The sequence below is a fragment of the Ammospiza nelsoni genome, chromosome 14 (assembly GCF_027579445.1).
Source record: "Ammospiza nelsoni isolate bAmmNel1 chromosome 14, bAmmNel1.pri, whole genome shotgun sequence".
NCBI classification, from domain to species: domain Eukaryota; kingdom Metazoa; phylum Chordata; class Aves; order Passeriformes; family Passerellidae; genus Ammospiza; species Ammospiza nelsoni.
This window is the reverse complement of record NC_080646.1, coordinates 8,667,255-8,690,027: the sequence shown is the minus strand read 5'-3', so window position 1 is coordinate 8,690,027 and position 22,773 is coordinate 8,667,255. Positions and strand designations below refer to the sequence as shown.

Sequence of the window (22,773 nt, the reverse complement as noted above, 5' to 3'; positions counted from 1 at the left end):
TTTTTTTAGAATCAGAAAACACATTGCTCTGATCTCAAACTCAGCTGCTGTATTATTACATCAATAATGACCTTCCCCATGCTGAAGGAGCAACCACAAGATGGTATCAAATTTACAGACAATACAAAGGTGGCAGCTTCTTCCCTGTTAAAAAGTTATTACATTTAAAAAACAAGCTTACTTCTCTTGTGGTGGGGATAGCATTGTTTTTGGCTACAGATGTGCATTGCATAATGTCTTTAGAAATAAGTTAACCATTTTATTAAATGCACTATTAAGAATGCATTTAGCTATGCCATATGTGATATAAGCACCCTAAAACTTTTTTTTTGTTTTCCTTCAAGGCTCCACATCAGAAAACATCTCCTGCTTGTGTAAGCCAACAGTCACAGTACATGCTGATTTAAATGGTGAGGAAGATTTGGGAACAGGAGCCTAAGTATGGTGCCAAGTGATAATCACTGACCTCGATGGGCCCTGCAAGTGCACCCTGAAAACTCATCCATTTTGTATTTCTTCTGGCCCAGAGAGTACAAAGTAAGCATGAATCTACCTACTGAACTAATGTCTTGTCAGAACAAATATTCTATAGGAATAAATGCCAAACAAATTATCACCATATACATTGTCTTTATAGAATGTGGCACTACAGCCACATACATTTAAAATCGATTCATGTATTCACACTTAGTAGTGGGACCCCACTTGTTTCAGCTCTGAAAAATGCCACAATGTGCAAGTTGTGCTTGTTGGCATCAAAACCCTGGGTTTTTTTCAACTTTGCTGTGCTAATTGCAATGAGTAGCCAGATTTTGACAGATACAGTGTTAAGCTGAGACCAGGGTGCAGCGTGTGCCTCCATTTGTGTGAGCTGTACTCTCAAAAGAAATGATTGAATGTTTTGACCTGTTAAAATTACTACTGTTTTAAAACGTTACAGGAAGTTACTTTGGTGAATTTACTATTTGTGTATATTTATTTTTTTTTATCAGCCTGTTAAAAAATCATGGCCTGGCTACATTTCCCACTTTATTTATAAAACTGCATCTTTCCTGAATTCACACAGTTCAAAAGGAAAGGGACATCTAAGGCAGTCTGGTTTCTTTCAGTATTAAAAAAAGAAGAAGATACGTACTTATTTATATATGTATGCATGTACCTTACTTAAAAATATAATAAGAAGGGGGAGGAAGAATCTACAGTAACCTTGTTAAAACAAAAATTGAACTAAACCACTTCAAACAAGATCTTACCACAACAAAAATCAGCGTTATCATCGTTAATAACACAGTGCCTTTCATATGCAGAGGTAATAAGGAGGCTGTACTGTGATCCATATAATCTCAATAATGTATAAATGAATCAAAAAGGATCTAATTAGTTCAGCAGCACCAAAAACTAATAAGTAGGAACATCAAAAGAGCCAGCGGGACATTAAATTTTTTTTTTCAGAATTGTCTGTTTTGTGTCTGGCAGGAGGAGGCCCCACCGTGGAGGTGACAGCACCTGGAGCTCAAGGATGCTGCTGTGGTGAGCCCTGCAGCTCCCAGCCCATCCCCGCACGTCCCGCACGGATCCTGCCCCACCGGGATCCGCACAGGAAGGGTGGGGCGGGCTCCTCACCTCCTGTCTGCCGATAGCACATCCTGAACCAACACTGCCCCTTTTCCTCCTTCCACACAGCCCCGGCGGAAAGGAAAAGGAGAACAGCCACTGGGGAGGCGCCTCGGCTCCCACGGACACACGCGAGCGAGGGAGACCAAGGAGAGATGGGCAGAGACTGCACCCAGCACAGAGCCATGGAACCTCCCTGAGCAGGGACTGCACCCAGCACAGAGAGACTGCACCCAGCATGGAGCCATGGAACCTCCTTGAGCAGAGACTGCACCCAGCACAGAGAGACTGCACCCAGCACAGAGCCATGGAACCTCCCTGAGCAGGGACTGCACCCAGCACAGAGAGACTGCACCCAGCATGGAGCCATGGAACCTCCCTGAGCAGGGACTGCACCCAGCACAGAGCCATGGAACCTCCTTGAGCAGAGACTGCACCCAGCATGGAGCCATGGAACCTCTTTGAGCAGAGACTGCACCCAGCATGGAGCCATGGAACCTCCTTGAGCAGAGACTGCACCCAGCACAGAGCCATGGAACCTCCCTGAGCAGAGACTGCACCCAGCACAGAGAGACTGCACCCAGCACAGAGCCATGGAACCTCCCTGAGCAGGGACTGCACTCAGCATGGAGCCATGGAACCTCCCTGAGCAGAGACTGCACCCAGCATGGAGCCACAGGAGGTCCCTGAGCAGAGACTGCACCCAGCACAGAGCCATGGAACCTCCCTGAGCAGGGACTGCACCCAGCACAGAGAGACTGCACCCAGCATGGAGCCATGGAACCTCCCTGAGCAGAGACTGCACCCAGCACGGAGCCATGGAACCTCCCTGAGCAGGGACTGCACCCAGCACGGAGCCAAGGAGAGCTGGGCAGAGACTGCACCCAGCACAGAGCCACGTGCACCCAGCATGGAGCCATGGGAGCTCCCTGGAGATGGCCTTGGCCTCCTGCGAGTCCATCCCGACTCCTGCCCTACTGATGGGAAAAGGTTTGTGTGTGCACACCTGAGAGCCTCTCGGCAAATACCTGTGGAGACATCCCAGTCAAAGGTAGAACACTGTGTGCATAGATGTACTTATTAAAATAAATAATTAGAATAATAAGAATAATAAATACTTAGAACCTGTGTTCTATGTGGTGAAGTATGGAAGTGGGAGGACTTCTATACTTCACCACATAGCTGTGGGCAGCCATGCCTCTGCAGCACTCACTGCATGGCAAAAACATCAGACCCTGCAGGAGTGCAGCTTGGGCTGATTATGGCAAAGAATTATTCACACAATTCACTGAAGTCAGAAAAGTTCCATTCAAATATAAACAAAACCTAACACAGAGGTGCACTGTACTTAAGGAATTATTTCCCTCTAACCCTGAAGATATGGATGTAGCTTTTATCTCCTCCAACAGATGTGTCTGCCCTCTACCCAGTAATGGTCCACTCAAGTAAAAGCATCATATGCAAGAGAAATAATAATGCTATAAAACAAAGACCTTTCACTACTCCAGGTCCATTCCACACCCAAAGGTTTCCTTCATCAAAGAAATAAACAGGACAGTATTTGTTGAGGTTTAAGCCACAGTAACATTTTAAGGTGCCAATAGCTTTCAACATGGTTGCATCTGCAGACCTATTTAAAAACCCAGTTATGCAATGGAGCAGGACAGAGAAACAAAACCTCCTTTCCAGAAGATTTGCTCTTCTATTTAACAGAACATATAGAAGGCAACAGATCTCACAGGGCCAGGCTGACAACATCCATCATTACAGCTCTGGGAACTACTGCAGCATGCACAAAGCTCCACTCACACCTCCCAAGGAATTCAACTGGAGGTCACTGCACCTCAAAAGCCAGCCATGGTCTCCTGTAATCTACAACACCAAACTCAAACTGCTGTGACAGAAATCTCTACTGAGGAGCTCCAACACAAACCTCTGAGTAATAAAGTACCCACTCCAGCAAACCTTCACAGTCCCAAGAAGACATATGGCACACGCCAGGCTAACCAGCAAAGTTTTCTAAGAAATCATACTGAAACTCATAGATTTAACACACAGATGGCCCACAACACCTGCAAGAGTTAAAATACAAAACCTTCTCAAGAGGTAACACCAAATGCTGCTAAAGACAAACAAAGCCAGGCTGTGCCCTGCTGCAGCAATCACCAGTGCTCTGCACAGCAATCCCAGTGTGTGCAGCACTGCCCAGCTGCCCACAGTACAACTGGAGCAGCTCTGTGTGCTAGGGCTAGTACTGGGAGAGGAACAGTATTTATGAAAATAAAAGAACTGAATTGAAGCCTCTATGCTGCTGTCTAGAACTTACAGTTACGTTTGTACCACCCATTCCCTAGGGGAAATGACATACAATACAAACAGGCCTAGTTGTTCAATTATTCAAGTATTAAAAGATTCACAGAAAAGCATCTGAGAAACATAACATTTTAATAGATGAAATAAATACTCCAGTACATGCAAGATAAAAACTGACATTGGAAAAAAAATTAAAAATCACTTTTGTTATAGTGTAATTTTGTTTGTTTGTTTAAACACTCACAGTAGCTTTTCCCCCAGTTTGGAAATCAACACATGGAAAACATAATCACAACCTCCAGTCCTTCCACTCCTACACACCAAATGCACTTCTAACCTAACACTTGATGCAAAATAAAAAAAAAAGTCATACAAAACAAAAACAAACAAAATAGTAGCTACATCCATCATCTATGTGTTGTTGGGTTTTTTCATTTTTTTAAATGAGTTAGAACTGAGGTAACCTTTTTCCTGCACAACCGAACAGCAAAATTTAGAAGGGAAATTTCGGAAGACAAGACAAGACAAACTTTAAAAACCGCACCCAGCGCGATTAAAGCTTTTTTTCTCCTTTTTCTAAGATACCCCCACCTCCCCAAATATAAAAAAACTTTGAAACAGTTTTACCACTTGTGTGAAGACCTTGTTGAATAAAGGAAAATTTATCTGCAGATACTTGCTTAACTTTAAAGTAAAATAAAAAGAAGCCAAAACTGGCTACCTTTATTAGTACATATAGTTTGAATACGTTCTGCTTCTTCACCACATGAAATCAAAGGATTGGGCTCATCCAAGCAAATTCTTTGGTATACAAAAAAAGGGGTGAGGAGGTGGGATATTATTTTCCTTTAGCAATGACTGGGATCTAAACAGAAGATGTGGGGGTTAATTCACAGAATTGGAGTTCACTGGCGGTAAAGTCCTGGGTGAAGATCTTTCTCTTAGTGCCTGAGATAGCAGGTTGCAGCCATCCGAGACGGCGCAAGCTGAGTTCCTCAACCGTTCCCTGTAATCGCTCATTTTGGTGCTACTTTCGGGGTGTTGGGCGATATCCCTGAGGCATTGGGTCAGGAGCACACAAGCAGATACCACGCTCATGGCTCCTCCTAGGATGGCAGTTTGCACAGCTTTGCCCTCTGGATTAATGGTGGCAGCTTTACCCAAAAACTGGGGCTCAGTGGCAAAGCCCACCAGAGCATAGACGGACTGCACCAAAGGTCCACTGAACAAGACGCACCGGTTCCTGGTCAGCTCGCTGGGCGAGGTCTTGACCTCCTTGACACACGCCAAGAGGGCAGAGGCGCTGGTGCTCATGCATTTGACACTGAGTTTGAACTGCTCCTTAGCAAATTTATCCTTGGATTTCTCACTGGCCAGCACGCAGGCGTCTGTCAGGAATTTCAAGTTCTTGGACATGTTCTGAGAAACCTCCAGCAGGAGCTGAGGGCTCATATCTGCCAAAGGGGTGGTCTTCAAAACCCCGCAGCCGTGCTCCACCTCATGCCTACATCGGGTCACCTTGTAGCGATCCACCAAGCCAGGCATGGCAGGCTGGGCACCCGGAGTCTCCACGGCAGCCAGGTAGGCAGCGTGGGCAGAGCACTCGGTCAGGGAGACCACCAGCTCTCCCATCTCCATCAGGCTTTCTCCCACCTCCCCGAAGCGTCCCATGTTGAGCTGGCTCTGGACGTCATGGGTCAAGATGGAGAGTCCTTTGGTCCTGGCAATGATCGTGTCCCTGCACTTCTCAAAGGACTCACCGAAGACAGATAGGCTCTCGGTGTTCACCGGCCTGGTCTCGCTCGACAGCAGAAGCAGATCGGCCACCAGTTGCATCTTGATCTTGCAGTGGTCGCAGATAGAGATGAGCTTCTTCCTCTGCAGGGAGCTGCTGCTGGGGATGCCGCCGCCGGACACCTCGCTGCTGGACTTGCCGGAGCCACCGCTAGCCATAGCGCCGGGGGGGCACTCGCATGCCGCTCGCTACCCCGCTGCTGCCGCCTCCGCCGCCGCCCGAGCAGTCCCGACTGAGCCCGGCAGGATCGCTCTGCCTTTTCCGCAACATCATTCCATTAATCGCCGGGAGGCAAGAAAAGGCTCTGGGCGCCGGGGCTGCCGCCGCTCGGGGAGCGAGCTCGGCCGGGGCGCCCGCCCCGCTCCGGCGCCAGCCTCCGCTCCTACGGCGCTCCCGCGGCGGGGCGGCGCTCGCCGGGCGCCCCCGGGCCCCGGTCTGGCATCCTTTAGCTACAAATACGTAATTTTTTTTCTCCTTTCCTTCTCGCACGCTGGCTCGCCTTCCTTCCACCGTCTCGTCCGGCTCCCCGGCTGCGGGATCCTGCGCGAAGTTCCCTTTAGCGGACGCGGTACCTCAGGGACGCTCCGCCGCCGCGCGGAGTTGGGGCAGGGGCGCAGCCCTCCAAGTTGCTACCGCGCCCCCGGCGCCTCCGCTCGGGGAGCGCCCGCCGGGCGCAGCTCGCAGGGGCCGGAGGGGCGGCGGCTGCGCACCATGTGCCGCCCCCGGCGCCCGCCGCGGCCCCGGCTCGCAGGAAGCGCCGCGGAGGGTGTGGCCCGCCCGCCCCGCACGGCCCCGCCGCGCACCCGCGGGGAGCCGGCCCGGGAGGGGAGAGGGGCACGGCGGGGAGCCGGGACGCGGGGGAGCGCGGGGGGAAGGAAAAAAAAAAAATAAAGAAGAAAGAGAGGAGGGGGTAAAAAAAAAAAAAAGCTCCACCGGATCCGGGTGCTGGGGCGGGCGGGCGGATCCGTTCCCCTTCCTTTGCCGCTGCCTCACTCCTTCCTGCCGCGATCATTCACGCGGGCGCTGCGCGCTCGCTCCCCGCCGCCGCCGTCCATCCCCTGCGCCCCGGGCCCTCCTCGCCGGCTCCCGCGGTGGCGCCGCCGCACCAACTTAGGCTCTTCCCGCAAACAAGGGTGGTGGCCGCGGGCTGCAGCCGCGGATGCTGCGACCCGCCCGGCCTTGCGCTCCTCCTACCATCTTCCCTGGCTGAGCGGCCAACTCCCAGGGAGAAAAAAAAAAAAAAAAAAAGAAAAAGAAAAAAAAAAAAAAGAGGGGTAGGAAATCTTCGTTTAAATTCCCTTTCTCAGGCTTTCAGACAAACTACTGGGAAGCGGCGGCTGCGACGGCGCTGCCAGCCAGACGCTGCACGGCTCCGGGGGAGCTCCCCCGCCCCGCTGCCTTTGCTGTAACCTCACTTGAGCCTATCGAAATCTTTTGTGCGGTGTCACCGCCCTTCGTTTAAATCCTGCCCTCCCCCCCGCCGCCGCTCCGCGCCCGCCGCCGCTCGCTCCTCCCAGGCGGAGGGGGCAGCAGCGCCGGCACCGCCCGCCCGTCCCCGCCGCTGCCCCGTCCCCGCCGCGCGGGGCTCCGGAGGGGCTCGGGCAATACGCACACAGCGGCGGTGCCCGAGGGAGAGGCCGCTGGGAGGAAGGCGAGAGGCAGCCGGACAGCGCGGCCCGGGGCGCACGGAGCAGTCGGATACCGGAGAGCGAGGAGCCGGCCCGGCCCGGCCCGGGTGCCGCTCCCTGCCCCGGGCAGCCCGCCAGGTGAGTGCGGCGTTCGGCTCGGAGCTCCCGGCCTGCGGGCGGCTGTCCCGGGCCGGGGGGCAGAACCCGTTCCTGTGCCAGAGCCCCGGGCAGCGCGGCTCGGAGCGCGGGCCCGCATCGCTCATCCCCCGGGCTCCGGTACCCGGCCCGCACTGGCCGTGCTGAAACGAGGGATGGGGAACTGCCGCGGCTTTCTTTACGCTCAAATACTGCTGTCAGCACAGGCCTTGGCCCAGATTTTAAACCAATGAAGACGAATTTGGTCTGTTGCTCTCCCGTTTCTGTGGCTGGTTTTGAACACTGGTTACTGTTTATTAGACTTCAGCAGGGAAAATGTAAACCTACTGACACTGCTGTGCACTGAAAGCTCTACAAAGACTTCTTCTGATCTGTTTCCATTCTGCAGCACACCGAGAACTTTTTGAGATGATTCTTGTCAAAAGCAAGATGTTAGGCTTAGTAAACCTGAGGCACACATCACATTCTGTCCTGTTGCACAGTATCTGCATTAATATAATTCTGATTAATCAAAACCCATGTTGAAGCCACATCCTACATTTGTTATGTATTTTGCTGTAGCTTAAGCTGCAGCTAAATAATAACATTATTTTGCACCTTTAAATCAGAATTCTCTTTTTAAGTCAGCTACCTAGTTCTAGGCATTTACAATTCATTTAGCATTGGTTACTGATGTTACAGAGCTCCAGAAGTACATCTGTCCCAATTCACAGTTAACATCCTACATTTCTACTGCTGCAGGGGTATAAGTGACCTTGAAATAAATGGAAATTGAACCAGATTCCTCACTTGCAGTTGCAGGTCAGATCCAACAATATCCTGGCACAAACAGAGCTCACCAAATGGATTCCATACATTTAAAGAGCTTCAGACAAGTTTATTTGCACATAATCTTAGCCATTAGCTAGAAGAACCTTTGGCTTTCTCCTTGTAGAGCAGGATGAACAGAGATGTGAAAGTGGGGGATTAACAGGGTGTACATATTTGGGGGGCAAGGGAAGCCCTTGCCATAAAGCCAGGCTTGAGGAAAGAGGTAGGTTCTGGTCTATGGGTGTGTCAAAAATAGGGCAGTTCTCCACCCATCCCTCCTCACAAAAACAGTGTGAGGGAAATTCTGTTTACTTGAGTCAGATTATAGCAGTTTCAAGGAAGGTCATGATTTGGGCCTAAACAATTTTGGCTTACTGCCAGCGACTTGTTTTCAAAAGTATAAATAGGAATGATTTCAGAGTACTCTGAAAAATAAAAATCAATGGGCAGAAGAAGCCAGCTGAACTGTATTTCAAAGTATTTCCAGATACATCCTTAAATGAAGTTAGATAGTATGCAGCACAAGGAATGTCTCTCATAAATATTAACCTAGTTTATCTTTAATGAGGATTGACTACATTTAATTAGGGTTTGAAAGATTTCATTTTAGAAAACGTAGGTCTCATCCCTGGCTAGAAGAAGTGTTACATGACCTAATAATCTTTTCCATTTTTAGATGCTGCTGCCTGCCATGATGCTCTGTGTGATTTGTGCCATTCCCCAAGGACAAAGGGGAGAGATCCTTGGCTGGGACAGGTCCTGCAGTGCCTCCTGCACCAGTCTCCCTCCACAGAAACCCAGCTGGGCCTTAACCAAGGCAGACCAAAGCTCTTAGGAACTGCTACAGTATAAAGCAAATTTTTTCTAGCTCTGGTAACCCATCCACCAGGCTGATCCAGTCTTTATCTGCCTTGTTATTAGCCAGGGGGAAGACTGGTAATTTTTGTCCTGTAGTAGGTGTTGCATGTGGACAGTGTCCAAGGAAGTCTTGCCAAATGCCATTGTCCTCCCATAGTAGCCCTGGGTGTTCAGTATTTCTACATATTAAATGTTTGGGGAGGAGTGACTTGGCTTTTGCTTTTTGAAAAAATAATGTCCAAAATACTACCTTCATTAGTCATTTTTGCCATGCAAGTGGCTTTTCCTGGAGCAGGTCCCTGTGAGGTCCATCCTGCAGACTGTAGGGTTGCTGCCCAGGTACTCCTGGCCTAGCTGGAGTCCCGCTTAGTCTGTGTTTCCCATGAACGTGCTATTTCATTCTAAAAGGCAGCCTTGGAGGTGGATTCTCCTGGGCTGGTACCTGAGCAAGGTATGTGCTTTAAAGTGCCAGTACATGCATCTCTGTGATTGATGAGGAGATGTGTACCCAGTGATGTTTGGGTGGGTATTTCCTTCAAAAGTCTTCTGCACATCTCTTTCAAGGAGGATGTGTTCATACCCATTTATTTCAGTGCAAAGGTGATGCAGAGGGCTTGGGCAGCTCACTGAATTGGTGTAAAAACTTGGACAATGTGAAAATCAGGTGGCCATGTTTGGCTTTGAAAAGATTTCACTGACAGAGTCTGAATGAATTAACTCTCTGGGGTTCAAACCAGCAGGCATTGTCAGATACAAGGGATTAAAAGGCTTTTTAATGTGGCTTAGTAGTGTACAGAAGATTGGCTTACTTGTATGAGCTCTTCTTTTGTCACATTGATCTTTATTTTGCATTGTGCTTAGTACAACAGAATCTGGAGGCTGAAGTCTTCTTTCCTGAATCGTCTGAAAAGACTTGGCCCTTTTATTGCTTAGTAAAATATTTTATTGTGAAGGAGGAATTGATTTTTGCCAGTGTTGAGTAATAGCTGAAGAATACCAAGTTGTAATAATTTCATGAGCGCTGTATGTGGCCAGGTGGGTGAGAGGAAGTTACTATATGGTGGGTTGTACTTCTTTATATTACTTTCCTGTATAGGTGTATTGATCCAACCTAATAGGGAGCTAGCTGATGAAGGAATAAAAGGCAATTCAGTGGTTCCCCTGTGTCAGCTGTATGTGACTAAAGCCATGAGGTGGTAATTACAGGAATGACAGCTCCAGTTCTGAGGGATGCAGCTGGTTTGTCAGGCTGTAAACTGAAAATCAGAGGAGGATAAAGTTGGCAGGGACTGATGGAAGAAATACTTCCAATACCAAGGCAGAGTTTGCAGAAGAGGGTGGATGAAGATGGGCCTTCCTCTCTGCAGCAGTGTAAGTCACACAGAAGGAAAGGCACGTTTCCAAGAATGACCAGCTTATTGTTCTTGACATCTATTTTGTCTTAAATGCTTTGGTGCTAAGTGTTTTGTGGTCAGTGCTTACAGCCATTACTTCATGAGAGATTAAGCTGTGAGGTCTGGGTCTGTCTGGGGTCTGCACAGGTGGCCATGGTCGATGCACTGGGATGCAACCTGAGAACTGATCTGCCTGTAGCCAAAAACACAGATCTGGAGGAACAGTTAACTAGGCACTTGAGACAGCAAAGTGCAAACACAGTTACAAGTTGTTGGGGTTTTTTTTGTCTATAAATAAATAGGTTTTAGGATAGTGGGTGGGCTTTCACATACAGGTTTAATTAATCTGGTGTTCTGATGTAGTGGTTTGTGTTTGTTCTTTTTTTAACATGGCATAGTCAAAACCACAGTATCAAAGGTAAGAACAAATTTATTATGTAAACAACATTAATGTAAACATCCCAGTAGTGGGATGCTGGTCAATTCCTGTTTCTCAGCTGAAAGGTAATACAGCAAAAGAGGTTTTCTTTTGTTGTCCTTTTATTCATTATTTATTGCACTGTTTTCACCACTTGCTGTATATAATCAATTGGTTGTCCCCTGCTGTTACCATGGATATTTAATACATCAACGTGGAGAAGAGACACATATTTATGAAAAGGAAAATGCAGCTACAAAACTCCTCTTGCACTGAATGGACAGCTGTGCCATATTTTATGTGAATGCAGCCAATAATGGCTTTTTGCTCCTTGTTCTTGCCTGCCATCTGCACACACAGACATCCATCCTGCACCTCGTGTGTCTCAGGGCTGGTGCCCAGGAGGTGCCATGCAGCTCCTTGTGTCCCTTCTCCCTCCTGGAGCAGGTGAGAAGGGCCAGAGGCACATTTGCAGCCTTGAAACTCAGGAGCACTCAATGCAAGAATGCCAAATGCTGTTGGTTCCAGTGGTCCAGCACAAACAGGACTCCAGGACCCTCCCTTAGACTCCTATGTCTGGGTTTTTTTGACATCAAAGGAGAACATGGTATTTTGAACAAAATGTGCAAGGGCCCACCCTTCCTGAACTGCACTTCTGGTTGTATGTTCTGTCCTGCAGCTGTAACACTCTACAGAAGGGTTTGGGTTTCTCCCCTCCCTGCCCTATTTAATGTGTTTGAGAGAAGTTTAATAGATGTTTTCACAGGAGCCTCTGGTCCTACACTGCTCTCATTGTGCCTCTCTCTGTGTTCTCTGAGCAGGGCTGCTGGTCATTAACAATTTAAGCTTAGCACCTCTAATTCATCTGAAGTTCATGTAATGTATTACTTACATTAGATGTAGGTGCCAAAACTGACCTGTAAACCTAAAATGAAATTGGGACTACAAAATTAATTTCATTTAGATTCTGAAAATTAGACTATAAATGGAATTCCTATGGGAGCTGTGTAAATCTTCTTTGACATTGATTTAATGTAATTCTTTTAATAGGATAACTTTAAATTGTGTAACTAGTACATAGTTTTAACCAGCCCAGATTTGTAGCAAATCTTGCATTAAGGTGAGTACTAAGAGGAACATTTTGTGGTGTTTCTGAATTTAAGGATCACACTGCATACTTTTAATGTAGTTGAGTAGACAGTCAGGCATCATACCCCTTCCCCAGCTCTGAGCAGGTAGGTAATGACACAAAGCTGTGATGTCATTTATCAGACATCTCCATCCCATCAATGAATTTTAATTTATAAAATGCATGTGCAGAGGATAACACAAATTCAGGGTAAAGATTTATTTTATGTTCAAAGCTCAAGTCAGAATCTGAATTTCAAGGTTAGTACCCGAATTAGAATTTCATGTCGGAATCATCATAGTTAATCCTTAATCTGGGAAAATTTTGAATTAAAGACTTAGTTTTTTTAATTGGATTCAAGAATTGAAGATCTGACTAGCTGTGGAACAAAAATGTGTGTTCTTTTAATAGATGGCAAGTAAGTGTGCTTGTCTTACGCATGAAATTAAATTGAGGACTGAAATTATTCTGAATTATTCAAATGTTCACACTCTAGATGACAGCATATTCTGCTTGCTGTGCTGCTTTTTATCCAAGACATTTTCTTGCTTTTAAAGATAGCATGTTCAGGTCTGATTCTTCAAGTTTAATTCTGCCTGTGAGTAAATTCAGAGGGTTGGATTACAAATGCACTGTCTGTGCATGAGAGCTCGGGCATTAGATTCTCTCTGCAGGGGAACATTTAAGGTACTTGAGATAATTTGACCTATGAAAACAATAATTTTGAATGTTTTGCTGCAAATAACTCATAACAGCCTGACATTCTGTAAAATGTATGGTAGTCCTTTTAAACAGGGAAGAATATGCCGAATGCTGGGACATCTCAAAACTTGCATCCAAAATTACCACTGCAAGGCTGCCTTGCACAACACTTGATTCTTGTGGGCTTCTATAAACATCCTTCTGTGCCAGGAGAGTTCTTGAAATGAATTGATTCTGCCTGACACAGTAAATGCTGATATCAGGCAGCCCTTGCATGTTCATTGTCCCTTCTGCATGCCTAGGGCTGATCGTCTGTCTTAATTGTCTGTATGTCCTTCCAGGACGGCAGGCGCTGCCTTTTCCTTAATGAAGTCAAGTTCTCTGTTCTTTCTAGGGTTTAATTCCAAGGATTGTCAAGGAACAAGCTTTAAGATTCTACTGCACTGTATTTGCAAAGAAAAGTAAAATATGACAAATACGAATCCACTTTAAAATAGAGAATTGCATATAAAACTCCACCAGCAGCTAAGACTTGAGAGAGCTTTTGGCAGTTAAAAATTCACATTTTTCTCCCAACTCATAAGAAAGAATGGTATGGAAAATACATTTTGCACAAATATAGTTCCAAAAATGGGAAAAAAGAGATAATTTAAAACTTCATTAACAGAACATCCTGAAACCTCTCATATTACAGCTTTACCCAGCCCTACTCCATAATGAAAACAGTTTACAAGGGAAGGTAGATTTGCATTTCTGGTAAAATATAACTTTATAATTAAGTATAATACTAATTCAACTTGAGTGTTGCAGAAGCAAAAATGACAGTCACTGCTTGAGACCTTCCCTGGCATGACCAGATGGGACTTTCAGCTACAAGGTAAAGTATTTACCACCTTACACTCACAATCTACAATGAAAGTAGCCATGTATTCTCTGATATTCTGTATTGCAATCCTAATAGTGTTAGCTGCTAGGACTATAGAAACTGTTAAGAAATGTGAAAATGCTTAAGCTATAAAAAGCATATTGGCATGATTCAGTAGATGCTCTGATCAAAACACGTTGTGCTTCAATAAAAAGAGAATGCAATTTAATTTGCTGCTGTTGGTGGTGTGTGCTGCATTGTGTTTGTTTCTTGCAGGGAAAGAGGAAGAGCAGAGGGCAGGGGCTGAGCAGGTGTTTGTCCTGCAGCTGACCCCACAAGCTCCAGACTTGAATGAGTCTTCCCAGACACAGAATTTTGCCTGAACAGAGGTAGTTGCAAAGTCAGAGCCAAGCATGGAAACGACCTCCTTTTCAAATTAAAGCTTTTATTGGCAGGACAATGAAATGTATGGTTTTGTTGGTGCAGTGCTGGCTATACTGAACAACATGTTCACCTACCAAAGGGAATCAGATTACTTTTGAGATCCATATCTGAATGTAGTATCAGATATTAAAGAAAGTAAGTTGGCTTAGTTTGTTCTAACAAGAAAAAACAGAATTGAAGAAAATATTTCCTAGTAGAAATTCAAGGAAAATATTTTACACTTCAAGTCCAGCATTCCAAGATAGAATCTTTTTTTTTTCCAGTGAATGTATGCACAATCCAGTAATAACAAAAGTTAGCAGAAACCTATTTCAGTAAAACCTCATTAATCACAGCAATCTGATATAGTATACCTGATGTTCATTATATTTAATGAGAGATCACCGAGCAAATGTGCTCATTAGTGCCTCTGGTGTTGGACAGCTCTGTAAGAAGTACTTGTCTAAACCCTGTTTCAGTTATGTACATTTAACAAGCTCCACGAATAGCTCTGGGCTGCTTCCTGTTCCTCAGGCACTGGCAGCGCATCTGAAACATTATAAAACACATGGAGGCTGCAGCCCAGGCTGGTTGGTTCTGGGGGTGCTGAAATCTTGGATCCCACATCCTCCTCTGGTGTTTCTCATGGTTCATGTGCTTGGCAAGCTGCTCCTTCAGGTGCTGTGTCTCCGTGGTGTTCCCCCTGCTCACTTCAAGAGTCAGCCAGGCTTTGGAGAGCCCCCCAAACCCACACCTCTGTCTCCTCACTGCTTTTGTTTTCTTTGTGCACACCTTGCCCATAAAGGCAGTGGGCTCCTGGTTCATTACACGACCAGAACTGGATCATCTGTGTTTGAAACTAATGATCCTTAAAGTCCCTTCCAAACCAAACCATTCTATAATTACAGCATTCCATGATACAGTAACAGAATTGGGGCTGAAGAGTTCTCAACAGAATTAGTTCCTCTGCTCTGAACCTGGGTCTGCCTTCAATGCTGAAATGGAAAAGCAGCCTCTTCACTAATCAGCCTGACTGCATTTAATATCTACCAGCAGCAATAACTGTGATGCTTCCCTGAATTCCCAAGTTTAAACTTACTGGAATTCAAGGTGAAAGGTAGAAGAGAAGGTTGTGCTATTTGTAATTAAAATGCTGCCATGAGGAAAAAAATGAAGATTGGAGTGAAATAAGGCTGTGCAGACATCCATGCATGTAATTTGGTTTAGATAATGGAAAAACAGCCTGTACAAAGAAAAACCCGTATCTTATACGTTGTTGTGGTGGTCAGATGTTCTGGAATTGTATTTTAGTAGCAAACAGTGTTCATTTTAATAGTTTTCTTTTAGAAACTTAATATTGCTGAGACAGTAGTCAAAATCAGAAGACTGATGCAATGGGCCCAGATCAGCAAACCCAGATACTTTTCATCCTGTTTTTTTTTTTTTTTTTAAAGAAGCAATCACACAGTTTAGATGCCAGGCCTATCATTTATTTACTCGTTTAAACCTCTCAGTGCCCAGCGTTCACTCCCTGCCCGGGCCCTGCAGGACCGCACCGGGGGCTGCTCCGCCTTGGAGCGGGGCTTGGTGCGGGGATAGCGGCACCCGGGCAGGCGGCGGGGGTGGCCGGCAGTGCCCGTCAACGCCGGCCGCTCCGGGGACCCGGCCCGGGCCGCGCCCAGCCCGGCCCGATCCGCCAGTCCAGCTCCTCCTCCCGGCCCGATCCTCCTCGCTGCCTTCCAGCTCCTCCTCCCCGTTCGATCAGCCCCGCTGCCCTTCCAGCTCCTCCTCCCGACCCGACCCATCCCATCCCGCTGCCCTTCCAGCTCCTCCTCCCGGCCCGATCCATCCCGCCCTGCTGCCCTTGCAGCTCCTCCTCCCGGCCCGATTCACCCTGCCTCGCTCCATTTCCAGCTCCGCCTCCGGCCCGGCCGCGCTGCCCCCGCCCATGAGGGAGCCGGGGCCGCCTTCCCGGCAGCGGTAGAAGATGGCGGCGGCCGCGGGCTGGGCGCTGCTGGCCCTGGCGCTGTGTCTGAGCGCGGCGGCCGCCACCGGCGGCTCCGAGGGGAAGCGGCCGCCCAAGAAGAAGGACATTCGGGATTACAACGACGCGGACATGGCCCGGCTGCTGGAGCAGTGGGAGGTGCGGGAGGCGCCGGGCCGGCAGTGTCCGCCCGCAGCACGCGGAGGGAGCGCCGCGGAGCCGGGGGGCGGCGGGGCCGAGCCGGGGCAGCTCCGCGGGGCAGCGGCCGCTCTGCCCGGTCCCGGGCAGGGGGGAATCCCCGGGCCTGGTCGGGACCGGGCGGGAGGGAGCCCCAAGCCTGATGGAGGGTGGCCGGTGCTGTGTTCCTCCCTCCGAGGCTCCGGGTCCGTGTGTGGGGGTTTCAGAGTCGGGCGAGCGGCCCTCAGCCTGCCCTGCCCGGCCGGCCCTGTCCCGCCTTCCCAGAGCCCCAGCACCCAGCCCGGTGCTTGGTGTCTGCCAGCAGCCTCGCCTGCCTGAAAAGTCTGGTTCTTTCCAAGTATTGAGCGATACACATTGTGTGACTGAGGGGTGGATATCAGAAGGAGTATTAATTTCGCGTTTACAGGGTAGATACGTTGTTTTGGTTTGGTGTTTCTTTCCTATCTTTCCTCATAGTAACAACTTCTAATTCCAGCTCTATCTCGTCGCCTGCATCCTTATCAGCCCGCTGCCTTAACTTTCCTTGGCGGCTTCCCATCATTCTTTTCTCCATGTGGTTGTCATGCCACTGTTGGGTTCTTTTCACTATGTTTTATTCCATCATCTTCTGATAAATGCCAGAGCACTCCTCACTGTCATTTATTCTTTCCCATGAGGTTTTTTCCTGGAATATTTTGCAAAAAACCCCGAAAGAAGTAATAGAGAGAAAACTTGTGTTTTATGTAACACCAGTTGCAGCTGTAAGTCAAGGTGAAGTGTGTCTTGCATGTGAATTATAGATAAAGTAAGAGGAAGTATGGATGCCTGCTTTGATCCTGGTTGGCATGTTATGGACTTGCTTATTCCATGGATTGTTACTCCATATATCCCTTTAGGAAAGGCAGTGCTTAGAAAATTGAGTTAAAATTTGAAATAAAATTAATAAAAGGCTCCAAGTTCACTTTTCTGTTAGTAGTATCAGCCAAGGACCCAGCAGGCCCAGCTTCCAAAAATCAATGCTTCCTATTGCCCAACTTGAACCAAATTTGGCCTTGTAGGAAAAAAACCTTAAAAGGTGAGCATCTCTTATTAATGAGATGGCTGAAAGGGAGACTCAAGTTAATGCTGTTGTAACTCTTGACTGTATATTCTGCTCCAGCCCTAGTGGGCAGGTCAGGAGGCTCTGGAGGGTTTTTCCTTTTCAGCTGGAGCAGGTCCCTGATCCAGGTCAGGGTGTGCTGCACAAATACAGATGGGGCAGAGCAGCTGGGGAGTCACTGCTGGGGCTGGGGTGTCCCTGGGGAGAGGCACACGGAGCAGAGCAGGGACTGAGCTCAACTCTTGGGGGTTGTTTGGTCTCCGGGGCAGTCAGGACACACAGGGAACATGGAAGGCTCGAGGGGGTGGTGGAGCAGAAGAAAGGGCACGAGTGCACTGATGGAGTGGGATGAGACACAAAGGGGCCACTGTGAATTCGGGTGAGAGCAGGAACTGCACTTGGGAGTGAGGGACACAGGGATGATCTGTACAGAATCAAATGTCGTTGCTTTCAACTGAATGAAATTACTCCAAGGATATTTTATTTCCATAGCAATTAGTCTAAAACCATTGGAGGATGGTGGTTATGACCTGCTTGGGTTCAGCCACAAGGCTGTGCGTGTGGCTCCTGCAGCTTCCCCAGCAGGAGCAGCCACCTCTGCACAGGGTCTGGTGCTGCCCCTTGCACCCTGTGCGTGACTGCCTGCTGATCCAGGAGAGGGATCTGCGGAAAACAGAGATGGGCAAAGAGGCAGAGGAGCTTCAGCAGCTCAGTTGCACAGCTAGAGCTTGGAGGAAGCCACCAAGGGGTTTTCCTTGTGCAAAGAGACTCTCCTGAAGCCTGGAGTCCTGGGGAGCTGGACACAGAACTGAGAATCTGGGCTGGAGGACTCTTAGTTATTGAAATGTCAAGTGCTTTAAATAGTTCATGACTGTTACAAGCTCAGGGATTCTCAGGCTTGACTCTGATCATTGAACAGGCAAAGCAATTAAGTGAGATATGTTACTAATGCTTTTAAAAATCAAAACACAGGGTATTTATGAGAAATTTCTGAAAATGGGGGCTGAGGAGAGGAGCAAGTGAAGGAATATGCAGTTTTTCCTGTGTCTGTGTAATGCTTTTCTTCTGGAACCTCATGTTACTGTTTAAGTGAGGGAGTCTGTGTCCTGGGGTGACTTTATGATGCTGAGTTGTATCCCCATTCATCTGTTTAGCCCAGAAATAAGTTTTGCACCCTTAAAGCAAGGTCTGAGAGTGAAGGGGGAGGAGAAGGAGAAGCAGTGGGTTGTCTGTATTCAAAAACACAGAGATAAGAGTTTCAGCCTTCCTTCTCACAGACAGGAGAGAGCTCTCCTTTGCTCTCAGTTAGTTTATAGCTAGCTGGGGCAGAGAAGTTCCCCAGACTGGTTTTTCTTTTTCTTCAAACTGATTGGTCCTGCTCTGCACTGAAAACACTGGAGCTCAGGCCTGTGACCACCAGGGCCTGGGACACTGCATTCCTGTGCAGGAGGGACTGAGAGGAGACTGAGTGAGTTGATCTATTGTTTAATATTATTAATTTTTATGCTTGTGAGTACTTTGCTTCTTAAATAAAGTTTTTTTCCACTTTTCTCCAAGGAAATCTTTTCCTGAACCAGTAGAGAGAGGCCACTTGAATCTGCTTTCTAGAGGGACCCCTTAGGAAGTTTCCTCCCAAATTTGCCCTAAACCAGGACAGTCTGCTAGACTTTTCAAAGCAAAAGCTTACACTTTTCCTTCACTTTTTTCCTTTTAGATAGCTTTAAGCACAGCTGCAAGACATTTTGTACAGGAAATAATAAATGCCATCTAGGGGAGCTCTTGGCATCTTCTGATAATATTTCCATTCAAAGTGAAAGAACACAACTTCAGGAGCGTTTAGTTAGAAATAGTTAGGAAAAAAATAGGTAATACATGTTAGTAGCTCATGTTGTCACTAAATCCAAACTCAGTTTCTGTATTTCACACAGAGTATTTGGAAATGTTTCTGCCTTTTTCTTTCAGAACTGTGGAGTAGAGCAAAGCTGGCTTGCTCTATTAAAACCAGACTTAAGCTTCTTTTAATTGTGGAGGATGTTTTTCAGTCAATCACACAAGATTTGTATTTTCACTGTAGTTTACCAATCTGACCATTCTCTGGCCTCTTGTAAGATAATGTTCCCACTTAGTGAGGGCAGGAACTTTCTTGGGCTCTCCTTTCCTCCCAGTTCACTCATTTCAGAAATTTCAAGGTATGTGAACTACTTGAAGCATGTTTCAGTCTTGCAAAATTGAAACCAAGACATAATTAGTAAGGAAAGAAAGGATAAAATTTAAGCCTCCTACAGCTTCTGTTCTGTAGTGCATAAACTTTAAAGTTTGCTGTTACAGAAATCAGGTTCTAGCTTCATGTAAGTTGTCACCATATTCAGCTCAGAGTTGTGAACTGTTTTAAGGGACAGCAGTTTGATTGTGCCTTTCCAAATATTTAAATGGCTGTCAGCCTCAGTAGAGGCATCAAGAGATTGATTTTTTTCTTTTTTGTGGGAGTGATTTACTCTGGGTGATTATGTTGTCAGGCTGGGAGCTGCATCTGTGCATTAGAAAAGTCATGAAACCTTTAATCAAAGTCTTTCTTGGCATAAGCACACAGAAGATCTGAATTCTTGTGGGTTTAATTGTTTAAAGACACAAAATAAGGTAACTTTAATTCTCAAGCAATCACATGATTCCCAGAAGTGAGTTTTGACCTCTGAAAGCAGCATCAGATGAATGTTTTTCCATATATGTGTGTATGAGACTTTTTATTGCAACTTTCCCATTTCATCTTGCATGCATAATAAATATTTGTGAAACTGAAGAAAAAATGCCATTTTATGAGTTTCATAGATGGAATTGTATTGAATTAGCCTTAAGGCTGAAATATTTCTGAGTATGTGATAAAATGAGATTCTACCTGTCAGTATGAAAATGCATCATTTTCAGGGGAGGGTTATAAATGGAAAGAGCATTCTTGGTGAAGTATCTTGAAACAACAGCCACTATTTCTTTTGGTTTCACGATCTCCATCATTCAGCTAAAAAATATTTTATCAGAGCACAGTTATTCTCTAAACAAAGAGAAATTAAAAAAAATATAGACCCAAAATATATTTGTGGAACAGTTGAGTTTAAAGCTTTCTTGTCATTTTCAAAACAGAAAGATGATGACATTGAGGAGGGAGATCTCCCTGAACACAAGAGGCCTCCAGCACCAATAGATTTCTCAAAAATAGATCCAGGCAAGCCTGAAAGCATCCTGAAGCTGACAAAGAAGGGGAAGACTTTGATGATGTTTGTCACAGTGTCAGGAGATCCAACAGAAAAGGAGACAGAAGAAATCACCAGCCTGTGGCAGGGCAGCCTCTTCAACGCAAACTACGACGTGCAAAGGTGAGCTGTGCACAAGGATAAAGTTCTTGCCTTTGCAGAACCTTTTCTTTCTTTCTACCTGAAAACCTTTTCAACTTTTCATCCTTTGCTGTTCTCCATCTCCATAATTCATTACTGTTTCTGTTTCTTTGTCAGTTGTGACAAAATTTGTGGTGTGATGCAGAAACCTCTTCAATGCTTGTGCACTGTCTGTGTGTGTGTATAGCCCCAATTCTTTTTATGTCACTATGGCTCAGCTATTTATCAGTTCTAGCTGCAGTAGTTTGCCTCTGTGTGCTTGATGGGAAACATCACACTCTGAAGACTTGTCGTCACAAAAGGCATTTTGTTCCCCTGTTAAAAAATGAGACACTTTTTCTCTCTGAGAGAAAGCATAATTTTGAAACAGAAGAATGTTGTGCTCTTTATTGAGGCTGAGAAGGGTTGCAATAAGTTTATAAAGCATATTTAATCATTAGTGGATTTTACATAGTGCTAAATTTGTTCTAAATCTGTTCCCTTATTCTTAGTTTCTTGGTTACTTATTGATATACTTCATACATTTTATTCTTAAATGTCATAAAAGATTGTTCTCTTGTCCCCATCCCCAAGCAACAACTGGACCAGCTTTTTGCTCTTAAACGTGTGCCTCAGTGATGGAGGCTCTCTGAGCAAATGCTGAAGTGTTTGAAAAGCACAGAGTTAACAGAAAAAAATTGGATTTTTCCTGTAGGTTTATTGTTGGCTCCAATCGAGCCATCTTCATGCTGCGGGATGGTGGCTATGCCTGGGAGATCAAAGACTTCCTGATCAGTCAGGAAAGGTGTGCAGATGTTACTCTGGAAGGTCAGGTTTATCCTGGCAAAGGAGCAGACGGAAGTGAGAAAGTGAAAAACAAAACAAAACCTGAAAAAGCAAAGAAGAAAAAAGAAACAGAGAAGAAATCCAACGGCGTCAAAGAGGACAACCGAGCCACCAACCAGAGAGAGGAGCTATGACAGCCACGGTGCCCAGACTGAATCCTGCTCTGCTGCTCCTCGAAGGGAATCTGCTGATGAGCCCTGGCTTTTGGGGAGGAAGGAAGCAGAGACTACTGAAGTTTAAATTTATGTTGAAATTCACCAGTTTACTCATTGCTGTCGGCCATTTGTTTAGTTACAGGAAAGGTAATGCTTCATGGCAGCAGTTGACTGCTTTAGTTTGTAATTTTTTTATGCTTTTGTTGTTGTTTAAAACTAGCATACAAATCTGTGTGTCTAACATCACAAACTTAATTTAAGTGGCAAAGAAGAATTATGGTCTCAGAATACACTGATATTCATCTGTAGTAGCTGTGCCCATCTTGGGTGTACAAATCATGGATTCACAGCTGCTGAGAGCCAAGTGCAGTGTGAAAAGATTCTTTTGGATGATGGTTTGATAGACATAGTTGGCACAAAACTGCCCAAAGTAGCAAAGAATAGTGGCCAAAGATGCCTGAAATTACAGGGTTTAGGACATGTTTGGTTAGACTGCCTGTTTCTTTAAAATAAACTCAACCCATGTGTCCCAGGAAATCTGTGCTTAGCAGTGTGATGGATGCTAGGTAGGAACTCTGCTCATGCACTCCAGATCTGTTCAGGAGGGACACTCTGTGCCCTGCAGAGGTGAATGGAACTGTAGCCCCTGCACAAGCAGTGTCAGGGTGAAAAGTGAAGATGAATCCAGGGCACTGAGGCTGCTCCTGCTGCTGAAGGACTGTGCCTGTGCAAGCACCTGTTCCTGTGCCCCATTACTCAGGCAGTGAGCTGGAAGAAGAACATTCTAGCTCTGAAGTTAATTTGGTTTACTGATTTAATGGTTTGTTTAAATATTTGAAGAAGCTCTAGCACAGAGTTAAACTTTGAGTCAGACATATCACTTACTGATGCTGATCTGGTTAGATTTTGGTGGGATTTTTCTTGGTACAGATTCCTGACTGACTTGATTGTGACCATTTGATTCAAATACTAATGAAGTATGAGCCAATACTTTGTATAATTGAGGAGGTTTTATTATTACTCAGATTGTATTCAGTCAAAT

General features: G+C 46.2%; 2 protein-coding genes across 2 annotated transcripts; one reads left to right on the top strand and one right to left on the bottom strand.

Annotated features, from left to right (window-relative positions):
• Window positions 1-4,042: 4,042 nt before the first annotated feature.
• TLNRD1 (talin rod domain containing 1) lies at window positions 4,043-6,986 on the bottom strand. Its single transcript, XM_059482422.1, has one exon. The coding sequence runs from the start codon at window positions 5,878-5,880 to the stop codon at window positions 4,813-4,815; it is 1,068 nt and encodes a 355-aa protein (XP_059338405.1). The 5' UTR covers window positions 5,881-6,986; the 3' UTR covers window positions 4,043-4,812.
• On the top strand, window positions 5,901-21,950 carry MESD (mesoderm development LRP chaperone). The gene is made up of 4 exons (XM_059482428.1): window positions 5,901-6,181; window positions 7,143-7,488; window positions 20,501-20,733; window positions 21,446-21,950. Exons 1-4 carry the CDS (start codon window positions 5,901-5,903, stop codon window positions 21,708-21,710), a joined length of 1,125 nt encoding a protein of 374 aa, XP_059338411.1. The 3' UTR covers window positions 21,711-21,950.
• The last annotated feature ends 823 nt before the right edge of the window (window positions 21,951-22,773 follow it).